General features: G+C 42.1%; 1 protein-coding gene across 5 annotated transcripts in view; it reads left to right on the forward strand.

The window, feature by feature from the left end:
* Window positions 1-25,000, forward strand: part of znf423 (zinc finger protein 423) — a 144,418-nt gene that overhangs the window by 30,089 nt on the left and 89,329 nt on the right. For all 5 annotated transcript variants that reach the window (XM_058387558.1, XM_058387559.1, XM_058387562.1 and 2 more), the window contains one exon: window positions 13,052-13,258. In XM_058387558.1, coding sequence (XP_058243541.1) covers window positions 13,052-13,258 — 207 coding nt within the window. The remainder of the gene's footprint in view (window positions 1-13,051; window positions 13,259-25,000) is intronic.

Genomic DNA, 25,000 nt, shown 5'->3' on the forward strand with positions numbered 1-25,000 from the left:
TGAGAGATGACTGAAACTGTCACAGTGATTACACTTAAAGTGACTTCTTTTCTGAAAATTTAATATTGTTTCTCAGTCCCTCCAGGATTTTTTTGCGTTCGCAAAAATGAACGCAAATCAAGTGATCTCCGTGATATTCAGAGGAGCTTGTAATTTCATAATTACAGTGGATTTTCCTCAGATTTGGCCAAGACACATTGTGTGATATCATCTCAACATGCTTTCAGACAAAAACCTTTTACCATTTATGTGTGTTGAACATGAGTACAGCTATCACAGAAAGTATAAAATTACATATCTGTCTTCCGTGGTAGTAGTTTAAAAGAAAAATCCTGTGTTTGCAACTTTGACAATTCGAGTAGTTTTCTGGGGGAAAAAAATCTCTTTATATTGTCTCACAAATTTAGAAAAAAGCTGCAAGAATTTTTAGCTGCAAGGGAGGGACTGGTATCTGTGTCTGATCAGCTAATTAGCTGCATGTAAACTTGATTTATGGAATATTTAATGATAATTGAAACTCAGATTATTATTAGCATTATTATTTTTAGCACTTTGGAGGTCTTTTTACACCAGACTATATTGTCTTGGTAATTAAGGTGGCTTTGCTTCAAACTCTGTCAATAAATATACTGGTTACTCAAAATTAAACAAGTAGATTTTTGCATATTTATGGTTTTTATGTATTTTGAATTTTATGGCAGAACATGAGCAACATCGACACTGTGTACCCTGCTGAAGTACAATGTGCTCTGGCTTTGTTTTAGACCCAAAATTTGTGAAGCTGCCATGCTAACATAGAACTGAAAATCTCAGAAGAATTTTAGGCCTTTAAAATTGGGTCATAGAAGGTTGAGAAGGCCTGGTGTATGTGGTGTTACACCTTCTGGTACAGCATATGTAACTAATCATTAATGATCTGTGTGTTTAGCCCTGCTCCTGAGTACCATAAACTCCCAATCTTGAGTAGGTACCAAAACCTACACAACCGGTACTGGCTAATGGAACGTTCCAGCACTTTGTCCAGTCCAAGAAAGTTATCCTAATGATCTGTCATTTTTAGATGCACTCTTACTTGCCTTTTCTTGCATTTCCTTTTACAGCTCGAATCACTCTTGACTCCTGAGCGTGGTCGGTGAAAGAGTCTATGCTGCGATTGCATCATGATTACAAGGTTAGCTCATGCAGCATTGATGCCGTACCCCACATCAAACTGGTCTACGTGCAAGCGATCTCTCTAAAGTTGAACTCTTTGTGTTGGAAGACTGCATTTGAAACCACCAGCCAGCTGGAGAGAAAGCGTGTGTGTGTGTGTGCTTGTAGGAGTGTTTCTGAATTTGGGAGATAGGGTGATAGCATATGTGGCTGTGTGTGTGTGAGTTAGGAAGGGCTGGTGAGCTCAGCAGGGAGAATGGAGTAGGAAAGAGCGGGCCCAAGGGGGGTGACAGGATGACGTGGGCCTCTCCTAAGCGGCCCTGGGGGAGTGTGGGGGGGTGTTGGGAGGGGTGCTGACTGCGGTCCTGTGTGGCTACAAAGCGCTGCGTGTGTGAGATCCAGCAGGAAGGGGAGTCCCTGAGCTCTCACTAACCAAACCGCCCCCCCTTTGCTGTTCCTATCTTCCTCTTAGTCTTCCATCGCTCCCTTGTTTTTGTCCCTGTTCTCCTGAAACTCGCTGTTTGGGGGGATTTATCACCCTTTTTCTCACTGTATGCGGAAGGCAAGTCCTCTATTCTATGCACATTTCTCCTCAAGTTTCTCTCTCGTTTCTTTTCCCTTATTCTCTCTTGCCGTCTCTCCTTCCTTTGCCCCACTTGCGTTCCTGCTCTCCTGTGTTTGTTGTGTTTGTTTGTGCTGCTGTGCCGGGGCTCTAGGGGGCTGCTCGCCATTTCTTATTTAAAAAGATGGGGAAAAAACAAAAAAAAAAGTTTTCCTTCCCTTTATTCCCTGGGAGATGATGTCGACAAGGACACTGGCAGGCTTTTCCTGGTATTAAATTCAGTTACCCTGCTCTCTTGGAAAATGTGTGTTGAGTTTAGAGAGAGCAGTGGCGTTGGGGGGGGGGGTCTGTAGGAAAGAGAGCAGGACCCTTTCCTCCCACCCCCCTGCCTGCATGCCCCAGAGGACCTGAGTGAGGCCTTTTCCCGCTGGTGGAGAGGACCGGAGATGCGCCCCTCCACCTCAACCCTCCATCTCTCTATCTATCTCTCTTTCTCTCTCCATTCCGTGCTCCCTGAGACAGAAAAACAAGCGTCCCTCCCAAACCCAGAGGGGAAGAGAAGGGAAGGAGAAAAAGCAGAATGTGAGCCAGGTCTCACACTGGAGACTCAGATCGAGGGAGAGACAGAGACAGCAGGAGGGTTGGGGGTGGAATCCGAGAGAAGAAGGGAGAGTTTGAACAGACAGAGACGCAGAATGTGGAAAGATGTAACTTTGTCTTTTTTTTTCTAAGTAGAGGGAATTGATTTTAATAGTGCAATCAGAGCTGTGAACTTAAACATTGCATTTTTCTTGCTTAGTGACGAAGTGCTAATGAAGTGTTTTTTGAACATGCTCACAAGCACACACATAGGCATGTGTCCTGGAGATTGTAGTTTGAGAAATTTTAATTGGTAAAACAAACTGAATGAGTCACAAATCTTTAAGGAGAAAACCCTCACATAGACATGAACCCTATCCGAGCCTGTACGTGTCCCTGACTATGATTCATGGTGGAAAAAAGCTGCTCATATCCCCATGTGCAGGCCAGTAGGGGCTGTAATGGATCTGAATTGAATTATTTTATTCACTTCCTCTCGTTGTGATTGGCCGGCCTACAGAACTTCTGACACATCAGCCCTGGGTTTTGCCGGCCTCCTTCTAACTGGGCGAGACATTGTAACCTCAGACACATTGTGAGCTTTGCTTCACCTGTGTATTGCACTTATATGGGCGCTGTGCTGGTGGAGTTTTATTTGACAGTAGGGGGTGCAGAGCCAGGACTATTTATGAACCCCTTAATGGCTCATACTGTCAAATCCAGCACATAATATAATGGGGAAAGGTTGTATCCCAAAGGGTGTGTGTGAGTGTGTGCGTCCATGCTTGCTTGTGTGTGCATGTGTGTGCGTGTGCGCATGTGTGTGCATGTGTGATTTGAAGGAGTGAATGTATAAATGAGATATCAGTCAGTCTTGTGGCCATACACGCGCAGAGTCTCTCTGGAGTGTGTGCTGAGCCTGAGCCAGGCAGCATCTGGGGAAGCTGAGCTCTGTTTTTATTCCTCCGAATTGAGGGAGGAGAGCGGAGAAGAAGGAGAGGAGAAATGATGACCCCTCTCACTGCTCCACTACCGATTCAGTAATGCCCATCTGCCCCTGGTGATGCAGTGGGCAGTTTAGAAAAGAGGACACAGCCAAGAACTCCATTTCCTTCCCTCACTCTCTCTCTCTTTCTCTCTTTCTCTCATTTATCTCCCTTTTTTTCTCTCCATCTCCTTGCATGAACCTCTGGAGGTCCATAATATATTTTTAATTTCCCCAAGGCAGCCACAGGAAAACAGTTCTAAAGTGTGAAGGGGAGGTGTGTGTCTGGTGTGCGTCTGTATGTACGTATCAGTGCTTGTCTGTCTCTGCGTGTGTGTGTATGTGTGTGTGTGTGTGTGTGTGTGTGTGTGTATACGCCCGTCTTGTGTGTCTCATAAAGCCTTGGCCCGAAACAGGTGACAGCGTCCGGGAGCAGCTGTCATCCCATTCGTGTTGTGGATGTGCACGTGTGATTTCTAATTCCCTTCCTTCCATGACGCTCTCTTTCATCATCCCTCCTTTCTTCGCTTCGTCCCTGTGGGTGTGAGGGCACTGGGTGCCGGACCCTCAAGGGGGACAGGCTGGTACACTGTATTTTCGGGGAGGTGGCGCTGGAGGAGGATGGTGGGGGTCCCCAGAGGGCTGCGTTGTATTGTGGAAACATAGCAAGCACAGGCCAGTAGATCCACAGTGAGGCCTGCTTTAAATAGGTCCCTATGTTTACTGTGTTAGGGCCTGTGCTCCCCAGAGACATCACGTACACACACACGCACACACACTCAAACACACAGTCTGCCTGCACCTGCTCAAGCGCTGGGCCATCAGGGGCCCTGTCCCATCTCTCCCTAGTGTGTAAATTCCAATCTGAGCTTAAAGGGATAATCAGGACTTTTTAGGGATAAGTAATCTGAGTGCTAGTGCCTGATTTATATATGGCTTATTTTCCAACATTGGTGTCAAGACTGGAAAACAAGACCAGGTCTTTTACCAGTCAAGACAATCTGGGTGATGTAGAGAAATGCTTTTTTCGACTGTCCGCATCTGTACAAGTAGGAAATGGGAAAAAATACAGTAACTATGAAAAAATAATATATGAATGCAGATGGATGCTGTGGCTTATGAATAAAGTCCAGTTTTTTACTTAATCTTTATTTAACCAGCCCATTGAGATTAAAAATCTCTTTTGTAAGAGCATCCTGGCTAGGATAGGCTTTGGTAAGCAGGCAGCAGTGGAGGAGCACTAGTCAGGTCTAGGCCCAAGTTGATTTTTTCAGTAGACTAGTATTAAATCTAGCACCACAGACTGACTCTGTCTGACTGTCTGTTTCAAGTCATTCAAGGGTCATATTAAACCCATAAATATGACACTTTAAATTAAATAATCATTTTGTATAATCAATTAATATATATGGTTGGTACAAAATGATACTTTTACATTCAGTTAGGCTTGTGGAAACTGTGTTTTAATAGGATGTATAAAACCCACAATCCCACAGTATCACCCCTCACCTGTATAACATCTTCATATGACCCCAACTCTAATACACAGATCCAGTGTACATTCCTTACATCTGAAAGGGATGTAAGTGAGTTAAAGACTATTGTCCAGCTTTGTCAGTAGGCAAAAGAAACAGGTAATGGATTCAGACAGCTGGGCTGTAGTTAAGTGATGAGATCAGACATCCCTAATCGAGCACAGAGAGCTGCATACATCTGACTCATGTCCTCGAGGAAGAGAGGAATTCTGTGTGTCTGTGGTGTGCTAACACACTTTTACCCCAGCTGATCCATTTCTCACTTGGCTTGTGACTGTGTGTGTGTGTGTGTGTGTAAGGTGGAGTTGAAAGGCAGCCTTGTAGTGTAGATGTTTTTGTAAGAGAAAAAAGAGCAGAGGTCTTGTTGAAGTTGGAGCTGATATTTTTTTTCCTGTGTAGAACAGCACATTGATGGCTCTTCTGTTCAGAGTGCTGCATATAGGTGTTGTGTACACAGAGAGGATGTGTATGAGTGGGTGTCTCAGTGAATGTATCCCTGTGGGTGAATCACTCAAATGCATTTTAGATACTGTACATAAAACACCTATACTTTTTTTCCCTCTGTCTTTCTTCTGGCTCTGTCCGATCTCATTCAGGGATTTCCCTCTTTCACAATGCTTTACAGAAGGAATAAAATACAACAGGTCATGCTGTTATAGGAAAATGATCAATTATTGGGTAATGTAATGAACCCCAAAGTTAATTACTTTGCCACCACAGCAAGTTCTAAAGTGTATTTTTTAATGCTAAATTTTTTTGTAATGTTGTAGATTATCTGCGAAACAAATGAGTTTTTCTTATTATTTACCATAGTTCCCTCACCGGCCTCACTTTTTTTTTCTCTTAAAGTTGATCTGAAGCTTGTCAGTTTATTAAAAAGCCTCCTTGGAAGTGTAAGAACACTTAAAGGTACTGCTGTGCCTGTTATAAAACTCACTGAAGACTCTGTCTCAGAAAAATAAAAAAAATTCCACCATATCAGTAATTTCATGATTGAGGATTCAGCAAACACATCCTTGTGAATTTGATCTTACTATAGAAATAATGATGTATTAGTACACACACATTCACAGCCAGATCAACTCTAACCTTGTGCTTCAATAATATGGTGGCTTAGTGGTAACCATGTTTGCCTTGCACCTCTGGGGTTTGGTGGGTTTGGGTCTCACCTCCACTATGTGTATGTGGAATGTGTTCTTCTGGCATTTCAGGGGATTTCTCCAGCTACTCAACTTTTAGATATGGTTAGACATCCACTGATGTATTTTATGCCATGAATTTGTGATATGTTGACATAGATCTTGGATGCCACCACTGAATATCTGGAATCATGCACAAGGTAGAAACACATGCTTCTTAGTTGCTGCAATGATGTTGCACTGCTCGGCCGCTGTACACTGCTCTGACACCAGGATTAGTTTGCAAGAGGAAAAGTGAGATAGGAGCATTCTAACTACGTGAACGTTTCCCCTTTCATGTCATAGAATGCTTGTTTCTCACAGTGGGGTATGTGCTGTGTGTTTGTACACTTCTCCACCACCGATGTTTAGTCATGCTCTTCACATTATCATTTTTGGGGATTTCTTTTCGTCGTTCCTCCCCTCAGTGTTGAGGATGCCTCTCAGAGTCCGTAAAGCCCAGCGTCGTTCCGACGCTAATTATTTTTTCTCTCTCACTACGATGGCAGCGCTGCACCGTAAAAAAAAGGGGGGGGGGACATATCAACCTAACGAGGGGTAATTAGCAGGTCCCTGCAAGGCGGGGCTGTGCTCAGCTACACGACTGCTCTGTGGATTCTACTAATTCACTTCTCCTCATCTAATTACCCCACACAAACATGGCTGTTTGTCTTCCCTAAGAGAGAGTGAGAGCAAAAGAGAGGTGGTGGTGGTGGTGGATGCGTGCGTGTGTGTGTGTGTGCATGTGTGTGTGTGTGTGTGTGTGTGTGTGCACGTGCACATGTGGGGTAACAGTGATATCTGAAACAGATACATAATAACATGACTTTATGTGAGACAGATCTATAATATTTTATAAATTATATATAAGTTTATTAATATTGTCAGAACAGCACTAAAATAACTCTAAAAAACATTCAATATAGAATAAATGTGACATAATGGATCCCCTTAATTGTACCATTAATAATAACAGTAATCTACTGTGCTATTTCATGTATGTACCTCTGACCTACTATGCATAAATTTAAGAAGAAAGCCAGAATTTCCCAAAACAACCCAATATTTGTTTAATACAATACACTCTAGTCCATCTGTTTTGGAACAGATGCCTCATATTAGCATTGGCTTTGGCTCTTTAGCTTCACATAAATCTTGTACACTGTGTTAATATATTACGCATAATGAATCTGCCCTCTGTTCAGAATGGCTATAGCTGTATTTGTCTAGTTCGAGAGTGTTCGGAGTGCGTCTTTATGTATCCTGAGGTTGAGATGTCCATGGAGCAGCTGTAGCTGTAGATACAGTTATATGCAGTTATATGTGTTCAAGTGTAATGCAGTCATTTGAGGTGAACTGCTCAATGAGGTCTAGTCGCGTGGAAGCTCTGGCATTCATTTGGTTTAGATTATGTGGAGAACTCCAGATAAAATGGCAGATTAAATGGGTTTCCTGTTTATAACCGACAATTATGAGGACTGCTCTGATCTGCTGTTGAAAGAGTGGATCAGTATTGGATCAAATTGGGCATTTTGTGGTCCGATTCATTGGCAAATTTTATTGACAAGACACAAATTGTTCACATAAACACATGCTGTAAATTGTTTTACAACAGAAGCTGCCTACATGTTGGATAAGTATTGTGTATTGTATAGAAAAAAATATATATAACACCATCCCTAAATACATAAACCATCATAAATTAAACATGGTCTGAAATTTGCTATAGAAACACAAAAATACAGCTCCTTTAGTCATAATTCACTTGTATATACTTGATTAGAAACGATGTATAAAGAAAGGTAACACTATATGGCTAGCTAACTTAGGCATTTAATCTATACCTTCACAGGTTTTGGCTTATCAGCTTTTGCAGATCATTATCATGCTGTTTCCTTTTAAGCATTTAAAATGCAATCTATCTGATTAGTTGGGCCAGGGATCTGTCTCCTCACCTGTCTTCACTGTCTCAGACATTGCTGCTGAAAATCTAAAATTCGGCTCTTAAAATGTATTGCACCTTGAAATGGCCTTATTTAAAATTTACGCACACTTTCTTTTAATTGACTTATGGTGTTAAATCCACTGTTTTTTTCCCCCGATCTCTCACAGAGATCCAAAACAGATGTCACATAGTAGAATATTTTAAAGATTAAAATAGATTAGAAAATAAAGTTACTATAATTTCATTATAATTAAAAAATGCTATTGCAGGGTAGCAGGTAATAATAACTCTGACTAGAGTACACATAGTTCGTTACGTTACACCCCTAGCTAAATGTTTACACACACACCTCTCAAATTATAGAATGAAATATTATCATTTTAATAAATCAAATATTCAATATTTACAGCTTTTAGCATTTGTTTAAACCAGTGCAAATACATATGTGTGTGTGTGTGTGTGTGTGTGTGTGAAGGCTCTTGGCGCTGGGACGGGCTGTGACTCAGAGATAATGGCCCACTGCAGAGAGAGGGCCAGGGGCTCCAGCTGGCTGAGGGAACCATGAGGTGATCTGTGGTGGGGTAGAAGGGCTCCTATGGGACCCCCACACTCTCATTAACACACCTCTCCCGCTCGGGATGGCCAGCAGCACACACCCCACTGTAAATTACTGATTAAAACACACAGACACAGAAGTGTGGAGGTATGAGCGTGAAACGTGTGTGCCATTGTTCTTTCTGTTCGCGCTGCACCTCGCCGTGTAATGTCAAGGTCATTTAGCGGACATGCTAACGGGAGCGACTTTCAACACCACTTTTGATAAATGATAGTGTCAATCAATGGTTCAGCAGTGTGGCACACTGAAACATATCTGCTAAGCCAAGCACGCTGCTCCATGCAAGCTCTCACATACACCCTGACTGTGTTTATTCCAAATCCTGTATGTGGAGTGTGTGAGTCTGTGTGAGTCCGTCCTCGGCTTCCATGTGATGGAAAGAAGCAATCAGTTAGAGCCCACCACCCATACAACTTCTTCCCACTTTAAACACTGTTAAATAAGCATTAAGCAAGATAACACAAGACAAGATAAGATATGATATGATTTTATGATTTGTATTAAGCCCAGGTGGGAAATTTCAGTGTTACAGCAGCAGACAAGAGGAAGTAGATGATATAAGACACAGGCAAAAGACACAACAGAATGGTGTTAAAACATAAAAATAAAAATCAGCAGATAAAAGATTGTGTAAGAGATGCGTATGTGGGATATAGCTTGCCATATCTCATTTACGTACAATTCTTACAGTACATTACATGGATGTTAGTCCACACTAACTTTTTCAATTTTAAAAAGGTATGTTCGGCTACTATAAAACAGTGTCCTTAGCCATGGAAAATATCTTTTTGCATCACCTCTCTTAAAGAGATATTAAAACAAATGTCTTATTGTAAAGTGATTAAGGGAAAACAAAGCTATTTTTAAATTGTTTCCCCTTTAAACCCCATCATGTGTAACTCTACTGAAGAAAAATAGCAACCTCGGTCAGAAGTGTAAACTTTAATACTCTAAATTAACTTAATCATATTTGTATAAAATATAAATGAATATGGAGAACTTTCCCCCATAAATATTGACTTTTAACTGTTTGCGGTAGACTGTGTGTGCACGCATGCATGTAGGTGGATAACATGATCTGTCTATGAGAAGGCTCCAAGAACATATCAGCAGACATAAAGACATTTTGTTTGTCTGAATGGCGCTCTAGAAATCATTTGTCTCCTCATGTATTTCTATTTGGTAGACGCTCTTATCCGTAGCGACTTATTTTATTTATATATGAAGATTAAGGGTCTTGCTCAAGGGTCCAGCAATGGCAGCTTGATGGTTCTTGGATGTGAATTCACAACATCTGACCAGAAGTCCAGTGTCATAACCATTGATATGCCTCTGTACTCGCTGAGCCATGAATTCATCTGGCTCTCCTGTGCCACCACTCACTTATATCTGAAAACCTGCATCTTTAAAAAATCCAGCTAAACTATGTTTAATACAATCACATGCTATACAGTGGATACATAGACTTGTATTTCCTTGTTTAAATTTACACAATACATTGTACCTTCACCTGGTTCTCTATCTAGTCCTTCACAGAGATTCACACAGATATCATTTCAGCAGCTTTCTCTCCCTCCTACTGACTGAGGGACAAGATTGTGTGTGTGTGTGTTCGTGTGTATGTTCATATCAAGGCCGCGGCTGGAGCTAGCGAGTGTGCAGCTGGGGTGCACGACACATGTATATCAATCCAGTGCACACAGGGAGAGACAGATAGAGACAGATAGAAAAAGAGAGGGAGAGAGAGAGAGAGAAAGCTGTAATGGCAGTCTAAATGGAGTGTGTTGTGGAGACCCCCTCATGAGACCACCTCCCCCTCCGGAGAGGAGGAATGCTTACTGGAGAGGACGGGGGGATGACGGCAGGCAGGAAAATGGAGGTAAACCGGAGAATAGAAGACAAGAGAATAGAAAGCAAGTAAGCAAGTGTAGCATTTACTGGAGGTGTGTATGGTTCAGAGCGATGTGCCAGGAGCTTTTATATCCCGCCTGCTGTCCTGCGGTGTGGAAGTCGTACGAGCCAGGCTCATTTCGAACGAAAAAGATGGAGGGAGGAGAGGAGGAGAGGTAAAGAGGGCCAGAGCAAGGTCCCATCTGGCTCCTCCCTTGTTGCCATGGTAGCAGGTTGTGCTGGCATGTGCCTCGGTTGGCAGTGCCCATACCTCTGGCATCAGGGTACCTGGGGGAACGATGGTGTGTGTGTGTGTGTGTGTGTGTGTGATTGAACAAGGAGAGGGATGGAGTGCGAATGAATTACAATCCATTTTCTTAGAGATTAGAACCTGTCATGGATGAAATAGTACAGTTAATGCACCTTGTGTGTGTGTGTGTTTGGGTATAGAGTATAAAACAGCAGCCCAGGACCACTATCAGTGTAGTGTCAGTTAGGGGCCTCTCTCCTCCCTGTCCAGACGGCATTCTCACGACTGGACAGATGGCCATTCCACATACCCCCACCCTGAACACACACACACACACACCAAACATCCAAACACTACCTTCACCCCCATCGGATGGATGGAAAGAGAGAAACTAGAGCACCTCAATACTCTCCTCACTCATAACACCTCTCCAGACCCCCATCCCACCTCTCACTCCCCTCCTTTCTCTAGCAAAAGCAGTCCAATCTGGGCTGGAGCCCAAAGTGAGCCACTGGGTCTGGTCCCGAACTCCAGGCTCCATTAGCGATTAGCGCCGTAGTGTAGAGCAGTGCCCGGGCAAATTAGAGCTGCTGATCACAGTGTGGCAAAGAGCAGGAATGGCCACCTCCTGCTTTTCCTCTGATTGCACAAGTCCAGGATGATTAGACAGGATGTTAAGCCCAGGGGAGCCAGAGAGCTGCCCTCCTCCCTTTCTCCATTCCTCCCTCCCTCTGCTCTTCTTTTCCCTCTACCCTCATGTTCGCTCACTTTATTTCTCATGTTATTCTTTAGTGCTCTCTCTCTCTCTCTCTCTCTCTCTCTCTCTCTGCCCTTTACTTATTTTAGCCCACCTTCCTTCACTCATTTTATCATGTCTCTATACCCGTTTCCCCTTTTCTCCACTTCTTTACATCTCTCTATTCTTTTTCTTTTTGTTTTGCTGCTGTCTTCATGGTCTCCGGTGCAGTCCTTTCAGAGCGCAGCGTTTAATGTGATAATAAGGTGTGAAAATAGAGCCACAATGGCAGAAGGAGGATTGGGCTGGTGGATATCGGAGCTGTGAGCAAGTTTGAGTCACACAGGCCTGAGTCGAGTCTGCAGTATTCGCTGCTGCCACAATGCCAACATGTGACGTTATACCATGATGTACTTGTGGGCACTGTGACAAAAAATACATCATGATGTTACAAGACATTCCTGCAGTATGTTTAATACATCATGATGTGTAGGTTTGCTAACAAACTGGCAGCAGGACAGGAGAGTTATTCTTAAGCATTTGTTGAATAATGCTGATATTTATTGTGTTCAAAAATACAACAGGTTAAAAAAAAAGTATTCTGTGAAGCTAAAATCTGTTAAACGTCAAATCAAACCTGCCTCAAGAAAAGAGTTTGCTATTAAAAAAAATATATCCTAAATTATAAAAGTATAATGTGATATATTGTATCATAACAGGATATCAAAATTATGATATTTTATCATCATATGACGCAGCCGTAGCATGATGTGCCATTCATTAGTGTTACTGTAGCGCTATACAAACACTAATGCAGGATGGAATGAAGCATAAAACACAAAACTAGTCTAGTATAGTGCTGTCCTTTTTCATTTCTCAACCTACACGAAACATTTTGTTTCTTAATAATGCATCAAAAACAGACGGAAATACTTTTCTTCATTTGTCGTCAACCAAGTAAAGTGATGTTGGCATGGTGGATATTGGCATTAAGAGCAAGTGTGCCTGTTTCTTTTCAGATTCTTTTTTTTGGTTTGTTTTTCTTGCTGTAACACTTATTGGCAAAGGTTTCAGTAGGACATACCTGCTCACACACTTGGAGATTTTTATCAACCCGGATTACGGTTATTTGGGGAGATGGATGTATGGTTATGCATACTGTGGCACACCATAAACACTAATGCAGCATGACAAATACATCGTAAAACATTTGCAATTGACAAACATTTAATTTCCTAAAAATCCTTCATGCACGAACAGACAGACTGACAAACTATTTCATTCAGTTTTAGCGATCATGTGGGGTGTGTTAGATTTGCTTTAACAACTGGCTGAAAGCAAAACCCTTTTAATTTCAGCTCAGTGTGGCTCTTGTTATTGAAAACTGAAAAACCTTAAGTCAGCAAGCCTTTTTAATCCAAAAATCCAAGTATTCTTTTTTCCATGAGAGATTTCATTCCTAGTGTTGTCACCATTCCAGTTGTCTCTGAAGATGGTGGAAAATCAGCTAGAACACTGCATTCTGTTTGGTTTCTGTTAGTGTCAGATTATCCAGAGCCCAAAACTTGTGGTGGTGCTAATGCAGCTGTGTTCTGTCTTTCTGCTCTGTATTTGCGAGTATAGGTGCAGATGCAGCCGTGCCCGAGCGAGACTCTGACGGAAAAGAGCGGGCCGGCGGTGAAGATGGCGAGCACAGCGTGACCAGCCACGACGAGCGAGCGGGAGAGGAGGATCTGGACGACGAGTCCATCTTCACCTGTGATAACTGCCAACAGGACTTCGAGTGCCTGGCTGACCTGACGGAGCACCGCACTAACCACTGTCCCGCAGGTACACACACATCTCCTCAGCTCCCCTGTGGCATTCCAGTATTATTTCTGATATCTAAACTCACAACAAAAAAACAAAAGGTCTGAAAAATGTAGCCTGTTAAATTTGTTATAGAGACGTTGTTTACTGACGTGGGGTTTGTGACAAGATTATTGAGATCAACTACTGAGAAACAGCTATAATTATTTAATTGTACTTGAGAGCCTAATTGATTAGTGATAGGAATTGAAAAAAGTGTGTTTCCGTACAAGGTATGTTAATAATTTAAAACCAAGAAAAATAAGGTCAACTTTAATCACAGTTGCTGCAATTAGCAATTACTAGTTTAGGTGCTATTAATGTGATAAAATTGTCTCAAATCTACATGCTAATACAGAGGGTTTGGGTTCAGATTCAGGAAGTCCTAATGACTATAATAAAGAATTATCTTTGCCAATTATATAAATAGCTGGATTGTACTTATTAAATGAATGAATGAATGAATGAATGAATGAATGAATAAATAAATAAATAAATAAATAAATAAATAAGATTTACATTTTACAAGCTACAGCACAAAACCATTCGTCGTCAGTCAGTCTGTCCGACTGAGTGTGTGTTACAGGAACTGTTACGAGAGCATGCCTCTCTCAACACACTCTCACTACAGGGGCTGCCATGTTCATCTTAAGCCATTACAGTCAGTGAATGTAGACGGTGTGTGTGTCTGCGCTCAAGCCTGCTGTCTCAGTCAGACTGCGTCTCCTATTCCAGCCTGACTCTTATCTCTCTCCACCATTTGTGTCAACATGTCAGTGTAATAGTTCGCAGTGGCTTCTCCACTGGAGAGGTGTGTGTGTGTGTGTGTGTGTGGTGTGTCATGTGCATGTGTGGAGTGGCTGCTCTCGGCTGCTCTGGAGTCAGTGGTGTCCCATAGGAGAGTGGTGTTTTAAAGCTAACACGCTGTACACAAACACAATGCCCGTTATTACAATCGCGGTAATTAATGAAACGCTGAAAGCGGCCCTGCAGGGGCATCTGCTTCCTCGCAGATTAATCAAGGGCCTCTCCTTAACGAGGAGAAAGCATGCATGGAGGGGGTATAAGAGTGAGAGAGACAGAAAGAGAGAAAGAGAGAGAAACGAGTGCAATTTGATGGCCTAACAGCAAGATTTTTTAAAAAAGAATTTTCTCCCCTTTATATAAAACATTCAATCAGGCTTTGATTGAAAAGCCATTTAGTCATGGACATGACGTGAAAGCAGTCGTGCGGAGCGTCAGCGGCCCTGGTGAAGCCGCCGAATAGCGGGAATGTGTTTCTGGTGGGAAATAATATGGCGTGACACAGGCCTCCTCTCTTCCCCACCCCGTTTGCCTGTCTGGCGGTGGCGTAATGAAATCAAGGCCCTGAATATGAGACACGCCGCCTGCTCCCCAGCCGTCAGCAAGCTACGTGTTGCTTAGCAGAGGGGGGAAAAAGAAGGAGAGAAACAAAATGAAATGATAAAACAGAGCTTCCCATGGGGGGGAGTGCTGGAGATTGCGGAATAATCCAGAGCAGTGGCTAGGGGATCACATCTCTGCCTGCGTCGTTCTCCCCCCTCTCCTCTTCCCAAACAGATACACATGCACACACACACATAAATACACACACACATAAGATTCAGGTTTTATTATTATTATTATTATTGAAAAGAGCGGTAAATTAAAAAAACACTCACTGGCGAATCCTTTTACGTTCTCTGCATACCACAGGGAGGCTGCCTAGTGAGGGAGAGCCACACACTGAACCACAACCGCATCAGATAGGGGACAAACACGCCATTTTGTGAGTGAGTGTTTGTGCGGATAAGATTGGAGGCCATTTTTGTCATATTTTATGAGAAGGGTCATGGTTTTGGCTCCCTTGGCACTATGGTGAGCCTGGCCAATAACACAGCACCAACATAAACTCCCTTTTGCTTTAGAATTATTATTGTGATCACTTGGCAGTCAGTGTGGTGATATTCTCCAAAAGCAAACATGCACAGAAAATGAAATACAATTCCTAACAATATTACACAAGCTATAGGATTATAGCCTGAAATCCCATAATGTGTGTGATACGTGATCTGTTTCTCTCATGTCTTCTTTCTCTGTCATATATATATTTTTTTTTCTTCTTCCATTCCTGCTTTAATGTGTGACAGTATTTTATGACCATTTGGGCTCCCACAGCTTTAACCCTGTCTAGTGCTCAGTTACTGCTCTCCACCATTTGTGCTGAGAGAGAGAGAGAGAAATTTACTAGATGCATGGGCTGAATGTTAAATTTGATAGCGTGTAACGAATGGGATTCTGTTTGCCTCATTGCTATCTGTGTGTTTACATCTGATGGAATTTAGTGTCTTCTTGTACATACTTATTACGATGTCTGTGAGTGTATATTTGTGCGATATATCATCGTGTGGGTGGGTGTAACACATGCACACGATTGGGTGTGCGTGCAGTGTGGGCCGAGTCTGGGGGGAATCTCTACAGGAGGAGGAATCTGGAGCACTGGTTCCCCAAGGAGTGCTTGGAAAAAAAGCTCAGATCAAATGGAGAACATTCGCTGCTCCGCTCCAGTGCCCCAAGACTGGCCACGGTTGGGCTCCGGCTGTTAACCGCCCACTCTCTCCCTATCTCCCCCTCTCAGCATCTCTCTATTCCTCTGTGGCCATGTGCAGCTGACCCCTCTCCCCATCTGCCCCCTGCCCCCACCCTGCAGGCTGCCCAGGGCAGGAACTCAGGCCCTGTTAACCCCCGGGGTGTGGAGGAGAGAAGGTCCAAGGTTATGCCATAAGCAGCTTTGCTTACAGCCTTCCAGCATCTCAGCAGTCAGACTAACCGTGTAATTCCTTTTAGTGTACTGTGTATGTGTTTGTATTACAACTACCAGCCAAATGTTTTTGAATGTTTTTTTTAGTGTTTAAGAAGGAAATTAAACAAGCTTAAAGATTCATATTCTAATGGGTCTCATTTATCTTCAATTAACAATTTATTTTGATTAGAGCTCATTTTAGATCCTGAACTATCCAGAGAACACTGGGTGTGAGGCGCAAATACTATTTTGATGGGATTTCAGTCCATCAAAGGGCAACAGTGCGCATACACACACACACACACACACACACACTTTCACACTTATGGGTAATATAGCATCGGAAGGTTGGAGGAAACAAAAGAACTTGTAAGAAACACTGAGAGAATTTGTGAAGCTCCAGACAGGTAGTAACCTGAACCTCTGAATCAAAGCACAGATTCTGGAGCTTTTGAGTGGCATCTGAATAAAATTAAACGTGACAAACATTTCTTAAGTCACTACCAATTTCTTATAGAGCGTTTCTTTATGTGCAATTTTTAAAATTTGACTAGCAGTGGATCTAGAGCACATGCTTGTACTCCCAAAATGAACGTACAAAATGACACTTCAATTATTCAATCATTCAAGACATTTTGTGTATTAGTTTTCACAGATTTCTTACAAATATTGTTAAATAGTATTTACATATTAATAGTTGAAAATAAAAACTTTAAAACATCACTTCAAACGTTTACTTCTATTGAATGTAGCATCAATATTTGCTAAGACTTCACATTTCACGCCTGGTGTTTGCTTTTTAACCAATCCTCTCGCATCCTCTCAGCATCGACATTATAACCACTAATAATCGACCAACTCTCAGAAAACCTATAATGCAATGTTGGAGTGTAAAAAAAAAAGCAATGATGAGTCAGTGCTCACTAATTATCACCATTTTTCTCCATTGACAGCAAATCTATGAGCGAATTTGTTTGTCCTCCCTGTCCCACTGCAACACTTTATCTAGATTTAATTTTTGTTTTAGCAGACACATGCTAACATGTCTAACAAAGTACACTGACCTGCTTCCTGAATCTCATGTTTCACACTCTCAGTAGACACAGCAATTGGCAGGGTGTGAAATATGTAATTGTGAAAAAATAAAAGCTAGCTAAAGGTTATCTCAGATTCACACCAGATGCACCATGTAAGCTTTCATCTGCATTGTATATTGAATTCTGTCAGTGCTACTGATCAGACGACATGCATCAGCTGTAGCAATAAAAACTAATACATATCCGTCTGTCGGGGAAGGAAAAAGGAAAACATTTAAAGTTGCTATGACAGGAATAAGAACGCAGTTTACTTGAAAACATGACAGTGAATGTCGATATGTGTGGATTTTCCTGGTTACATGTAAGTGCTTGTTATATTAAAGACTGTGTTCAGTTTAATGCTGCTATTGAGTAATAATTCAAAACATTAGAGACAGCAGGTTATGTTTATGTTTATGTCTGAATCTGGTTCCTCTCAAGGTTTCTTCCAAATATCTTCTCAGGGAGTTTTTCCTCGGCAAAGTCACCTCTGGCTTGCTAGGAAGGATTTATGTATGTACAAATGTACAATCTTGAATATACACCGATCAGGCATAACATTATGAGCAGTGAGAGGTGAAGTGAATAACACTGCTTATCTCCTCATCATGGGACCTGTTAGTGGGTGGGATATATTAGGCAGCAAGTGAACATTTTGTCCTCAAAGTTAATGTGTTAGAAGAAGGAAAAATGGACAAGCGTAAGAATTTGACAAAGGGCCAAATTGTGATGGCTAGATCAGAGCATCTCCAAAACTGCAGCTCTTGTGGGGTGTTCCCAGTCTGCAGTGGTCAGTATCTATCAAAAGTGGTCCAAGGAAGGAACAGTGGTGAACTGGCAGCAGGGTCATGGTCGGCCACACCTTATTAATGCACGTGGGGAGACCATGGAGGCCCCACCTCGCAACTTACAGGACTTAAAGGATCTGCTGCTACAGTCTTGGTGCCAGAACCACAGCACACCTTGAGGGATATAGTGGAGCCCATATTTGTAAAGCTCCTTTCTGGCAATGTCCAATGTTAAAAGTGCTATACAAATAAAACTGAATTGACTAGTGTAAGATTGAGTGTGGATAGACAGTAGTACTCGTCTTGGCCGACAAAATAAATAGGATTTTGCTCACGTTGGCAGTTGGTTATGTATTTTAGTCTTCCTTAAAGCACTTCATGATGTTTTACTGCAAGAAACTGTGGTTGATAATTTTAGCTTTCTAATCATCTTGCTTGTTACTTGAATGTGTCAGGCTTTAGCATCTGCCTAACCCCTGGACTGCTCTCTTGTCCTTTGGTTTATCAGCAGACAACCTTTGAACTTTCCCCCCCTTTGACTGTTGTCACTAAAAAGGTGTATGTGTGTGTGTACACTTGTCTCCATGTGAAATAAAGGTCACAAGTGTTGCGAGACTGAGGGAGGAAGTAAGGGAGAGAGAGAGAGAGAGAGAGGGAGGTGTGTGTGTGTACAGAAAGAGGAGGAGGAGAAGAGAGAGAGAGGTGGTTGTGTGTAAACGGGAGAGCTGTCAGTCAGACGAAAGGCGGGCACTCCGGCTGTCAGATACAAATAGGAGGCGAGTGCTAATTAACCCGCCTTCACAAGACTGAAGGGAACAGCCAGATCTCTAGAGAGGGAGGGGGAGAGAGTGAGAGAGTGAAGGGATGGCTCAGTCAGCAGGAATAGCTCTCCTGCTCGCTCTCTCTCTCTCTCTCTCTCTCTCTCTCTCTCTCAGAGATAAATAGAGAGAGCGAGTGAGAGAAGTGAGAAAGAGAAACTGGAGCTCTCCTCTGTGCTGAGCCGCCAGTCAGAACCACACTTGTCATAGCGCACACTTTCACACATATTTGTTAAACAATTTTACATCCTAGTAAGCTGATGGCAACACAGTATTTCTGTTCACAAGCCCTCTGGTTGTACAGCTGTGTGCCTGCTCATGTTTGAATGCTGTGTGTGTGTGTGTGTGTGTGTGTTTGGGTATCTATAAGTAACAGAGGGGAGTGTATTCTTGGCTGGGTCACTGCATAGTTCATTCTCCCTGGGGTGCTTCCTCAAACACACATACACACACACACACAAACCAAACAAAGGGAGAGTGATATGACAAAAATATCATATCACAATATCTGAAAGCACTTTCATGACACTTGCTAACATTGTGCCAGCAAAACAGTAGTATCAGATTTGATAAAAGGAAACTAAAACAATGAGAAGGAGAGAACAGGAAGCATTCCACCACCACTGGTAGTTTGAACCTCGACAATGTCATAGTTGTCTAATCATGAGCTCGCTGCAGGTGATAGAGTTTCTACACTAAAGTATTCAGCAGTTGATGAGAAGATTGACCTGCAACGTTCCAGAAATATCGTTCCTGCACTGTTCTACGACATCTGCTCACACACTGTTCAGAGCATTATGGAAATGTTTGTGCTAATGTTTCTGCTAATTAAACGTGGTACAACAAAGCTGTTTAGAAACTATGTGAACACCCCCCCCAATGAAAATAAATAAATAAATAAATTCAATAATTCTGGATCCAAAGTTTCCTAGATAATATTCTGCTAAACTAAACATACTTTAAACCTAAAATGTTCCCTTAAGATTCTGCAAAGCTAACCTAAAACCTTCTGCTAAGCTAACATGCAAAATGGCTTAGCTAGGTAATTGGTTAACAAGTGCATTCAGCTGAATTATCACAGTGCATATTTGCGATGCGATGACTGTCATGCGAACAATTTTAGCTAGAAGTTAGAAATGTGTATGAGATAATAGAAATAAAAATGAAACATCTGGTACAATAGTAGATTTTAGCGTCTGAACTTGTTACTGGGAGCACAAAAGATGTATGATGAAAAAGTTTTATGATATTTGTATTATATTGGCCAATTGACCAGTTCTAACACACACACACACACACAGTCGTTCTTTTCTATACAGGATTTGGCCTTCATATCACACTTCTGTCTGTACTTCTAATCCACCCCACAACCCCCCACTGCTCCAAGAGCTCGTGCCTGTCGTCAGAGTGGCAGCTGAATCCTGGGAGGCCACGACTCTTATTAAAGCCACAGATCACTTTTCTTCCCTTCATCCATCTAGAGAGAGAGAGAGAGAGAGAGGGAGTAAGGGTGAGAGAAGGAGGAGGAGAAATGAGGAGAAGTGAAAGAGCTGCAACTTGATCCAGCATCACAGAGAAAGAAACCGGGAACCCTGTGTGTGTGTGTGTGTTCTGTAATTGTCATGGTTTTGTGTTTTAAGGAATTTATTATTAAGTGTTTGTTTTAGTTCTGCTCTTGCTCATGGAAATGCATCATGTGATTATATGCAGTGTTGTGTTTATTGCATTATGTGTCAGTGTTCAGTACCCAAGAGTTGAAGAGTGTGTGTGTGTGTGAGTGTGTGTGAGTGTGTGTGAGTGTGCGTTTGGGGAGTTGGGAGGTGGGGGGGTAGGTGAGTGAGAGTGCATGTATTTGCAGAAATGAGACTAAGCATGCTCCCTGAATGTGTCTGCCACTTCGTATGTTGGTCTTCCCATTCGTATCTTTCTTTCTTTCTTTCTTTCTTTCTTTCTTTCTTTCTTTCTTTCTTTCTTTCTTTCTTTCTTTCTCTCTCTCTCTCTCTCTCTCTCTCTCCCTCTCTTTTTCTCCCTTGCTCGTTTTTTCTCTTCCTCTCTTGGAGCCGGAGGGTGGCCTGAAGATTCCTCCACTAAGCCCTTGGCACAGATACAAATGCAGTCACAGCTGGTTGTAAACTCAGGTTTTCCAGGGAGAGCAAAGAGCCCTGCCTCTGTAGGAGAGAGAGAGAGAGAGAGAGAGAGAGAGAGATCGAGGGGAAGGTGGGAGGTGGGGGGCACAGCATGGAGGGAGAGAGAGAGGGATAGAAAGGGAGGGGGGGAGACAGAGGAGGGTTGTTTCGGAGCACACTGGAAGTCATTTTTCATCACGGGGTTCATTTTTCACGATGAAGTTCTCTCCCGTCTCTCTCACTCCCTCACTTTACTGTCTCTTTCTGTCGTGGTCTCTGTCTCTTTCCTTTTCTCCTTCTGCTTTTCTTTCGCTCTCCATTTGCACGATGACTACTCTTTTCCTCATTTTACGTCACTCGTTGTTTTTCTTTACTCGACTCTCTCTTTTCTTTCTCCTCTCTCTCTCTCTCTCTCTCTCTCTCTCTCTCTGTCTCTCTCTCTCTCTCTCTCTCTCTTCTCTCTCTTCTCTCTTACCCAGCCCTAGTTTCCTGCCTGCGCTCCCCTGTTATGAAATATGGATGGCACCAGTTTGGGAAGCGTTGAGAGTCTCTCTGCCAGGGAGCGGGGCTCTGTCTCTGCAGAGACCCGGCTTGTGCATGCACCTAAACACTTCACTGAGCAATCTGTCAACATGTCAGCAACACATGTTTTGTTAAAAAAAAAAAAAGTGAGGGAAAAAAAAGCGCTTCCAGAGGGAGTAATGGTTCCCACCAGGACTGAGAAAATGCTTTGAATTCAGCAGATTTCTATTGCGGAGAGACTCCCCTGGGGTGACTTTTTTTTTTTTTTTTTTACAATGCCTGCATTTCAGAAATTTGAGCCAAAGACCCCTGGGGGCGTCCTTTCATAATGCCTGAAAATGTAGGGTTATATTGTGTGCAGTTCCCCATGGGGGCTTTATTAATACCTGAATTCTGAGGCACTGCAAATTACACAGGGACTCGGCGGGGGCCGCGCTCGCACCAGGAAGGGAGAAAAACTCTGTGGGGACGTTTTCTCTTCTCTTCCTCTTTCCTCCCCTCCTCTTCTCTTCACTTCTTTCCACTTTTCTCCCTTGCTCTCCTCTGCTCTTCTCTCCTTTCCTCTCTCACTCACTTCATGCAAGAGTGGAAGAGAAGAATTTGCCAAAGGACACAAAAAAGGAGTGTGTCTACGTGAGAGCGTGTGTGTTGGCGGCAGACTCCTTGTATTCATCTTGCCTGCTCAGAGGGAAAAATCAGCCGATTAAAAATGTAATTCCCCCCTCCCCTCTCTCTCTCTCTCTCTCTCTCTCTCTCTCACACACACACACACAGACACACACACACAGACACACACTCACTGTCTCTACCACATGTGCTCCTGTGTTGAGCTTGCAGTCGTAAGATGGGAGAGTAAATATTTGGGCTGTCTGCGTATGCCCAGGAAAAAGCAGAAATCTGGTGGAATATCCACACACACTTTTCAGTTTTCTTCGGGAGGGAGTAAAGAAAGGTGCCCCACTCATTTGTATTCATTGCCTTGAAGAAGCCTGTGTCTACCTATGAATTAATGTGCTTATAATAAAAGTACACAATTACACATTTACTTTCCTATGTTTATCTAGATGCATAATTCACACATGGCACAAGCTTTGGTCATATATCTTAATATTTCAGCATATTTTATTTGCATTTTAGTAGCACTAGCATTATTGCGTTATTTAGATATTCAGGCAAAATCCTTTTCAGTACAATGCTTTTGGCACATGAAGCTTTGAACCTCATTCTCTCGCTCCTCTGCATGAGACTGCGGCTCAGACCGAGGCCTGATTTATTATAGGAGTCGGTGTTGAAATTGTCTGCTCGGGTTAATGTCTTCAGTCAATAGTCTCATTAAGCAATTGTGTGGGTGTGATGTTGTGTGTTTGGCCACTGTTTAAAAAAAGCCACCGTTTGTTAGTTTTGGGCCAGGGTGCTTTCTTTTGTCCACTGTGTGGGCGGAAGAGGTCAGGTGATTCGGTGGTTCAATGGCAGCAGCACCAGCAACAATGTAAAACTCAAGCAGCGGAGGCTGCTGGTCAAATATAATCAATCATCTCAGGCCAAAAAGTCTGAGCATGAGCCAATTTAATCATCTGCTAAGCAAAACTAAATGTTGTGTGACTGCTATTTTATTTATTTATTTGTTTATTTAGTGAGAGGGTTCCTGGCATAGAATACCGTAATTACCCTTGTCTGTTTAAATAGGCAGATTGGAAGATTAATACAGCTCCTTATTCTGGATTCAACTGGTAAAAGTAAGCTTGGCTTGTTAGTGTTATTAATTGGCCTAACAGGATAGACATAAAAAGTATCAGAAAGTGTGGTAACAAGTGTGAGTGTGACCTTCCATTAGTGTGAGTGCAGACTGGTATGTGGGAATGTGACCTGGACCACCCGACGTGACCCCGCTGACCCTGCGTGTTGCAGAATAGAGCTGTCACCAGTCCCTTTTATGAAAAGCAGCAGTAATGAGGAACAGCGTGTTCCCTTGGATGCCTGCACCCCTCTGACAGCTTCCCTCCATGTGCTCCTTCTCTTTCTCCCTCTCCGTGTCCTTCTGTCTTTCTCAAGCACCAGGAAGAACAAAAAAAATGATGTACATATTGAAACTGTCTGTCACTTTTTGTGCAGGTGAAGCAAAATATGAGCCAAATATGTGAAAATATGCCATGTTTCAAGGAATATTCCATTAAAAGATTTGTAATATGTGGAAATCACTGTGGTCATAATGTGTCAAAGTGAACATCGGGGAGGATTTGAGTCAAGTCAAGCAAAGAAAAGGAAATTCCTGAATACTGGAAGCTGAGATGCTGCTTCCTTCTGACAGATTTCTATACTCAGCAGTCCAATAGTTTGACTCCTGTTCCCGTAATAATACAGCTTTCTTTTCGAAATTCTAGTTCTATATGTTCTTTTTAATCAGATGCACTGAAAGTCTTAACATGCATTCAGGCAACAGACACAGAATCAAAGATAATAAATTTCATAGAAGCTCTGTGTGAGTATGTGTGTGTGTGTCCAACATTCAATATTCATCCCATATATTTTTTCTCATAATCTTCTTTTCATTTTTTGACACCAACATGTATTAGCTGTGCTAGACTCGGTGACAGATCAGCACTCACACTCTTTCTGACACGAGGAAGAGGTTGTTAGGAAATAGTGTCATCTGACACACCTACAAAATGTAATAAAATAGTATTACACATACAGAGAACAAAAGAAATAAAATGATAAACCTCAACTGGAAATGAATGAATAAGAGAATTAGATTAAGAAAGCATCCATGTTTGATTCTGGTGCCTATTTATTCATTTGACAGAATGAATAAAAGAAACCCGGCGTCCCAGATTGCTTACTATTCGTCCTAAATAGTATCCGAGATCAGAATCATTCTGTTCCCACATCGTAATATATTTAAACGAGAATCCCGAAAGATACCTGGATCATCTACTATTTCTGGTAGATTTTGGAACCATGCTTTCGTGAACCCTTTTTTTTTTAGCTAATACTGCCCACAACTGCTTGCGTGAAGGAGGAGGAGTTCTTTGATGGCTTACTTCGCACATTTTGGAAAGATGTTAATAAAATGTGGAAAAGTGTATATCAGGTGACTGGTAAGTGAAATTATTTAGTAGAAATTATATAAGGAATAGCAAGTGAAGAAAAGCAGAAATGCAGTGAGGAGTATGGGGAAGGTGTGAATAACTAGACAACTATGTACTATTCGGTTACGTGATGAGTCTTGGTACTCCCGGTACTTTGCTCTTTTACACCATACTCAAACGTATGTACTTTCTCTTCCCAAAAAGAGTACATACTCTTTGTGCATGAAATAAGTTGAATTAAGGAATTGTTAAATGAAGTTAATGAATTGTGAGGCAGCAAAAGTACTTACAAGCTTGGATTCAGCATTATTTATTATTATTATTATTATTATTATTATTATTATTATTATCCATAATATGATTTGTGGATAGTTATGAATACTGTTCTGCTTAGATATGCACAGACTCCAAACTCTATAGTGATTTTTATTGTACAGATATGCCAGATATGGAACTGATCAATACAGTGAAATGTGTGGATCAGCGCAAATTAGATTGTAGA

Source organism: Hemibagrus wyckioides, linkage group LG04 (genome assembly GCF_019097595.1).
Source record: "Hemibagrus wyckioides isolate EC202008001 linkage group LG04, SWU_Hwy_1.0, whole genome shotgun sequence".
NCBI classification, from domain to species: Eukaryota; Metazoa; Chordata; class Actinopteri; order Siluriformes; family Bagridae; genus Hemibagrus; species Hemibagrus wyckioides.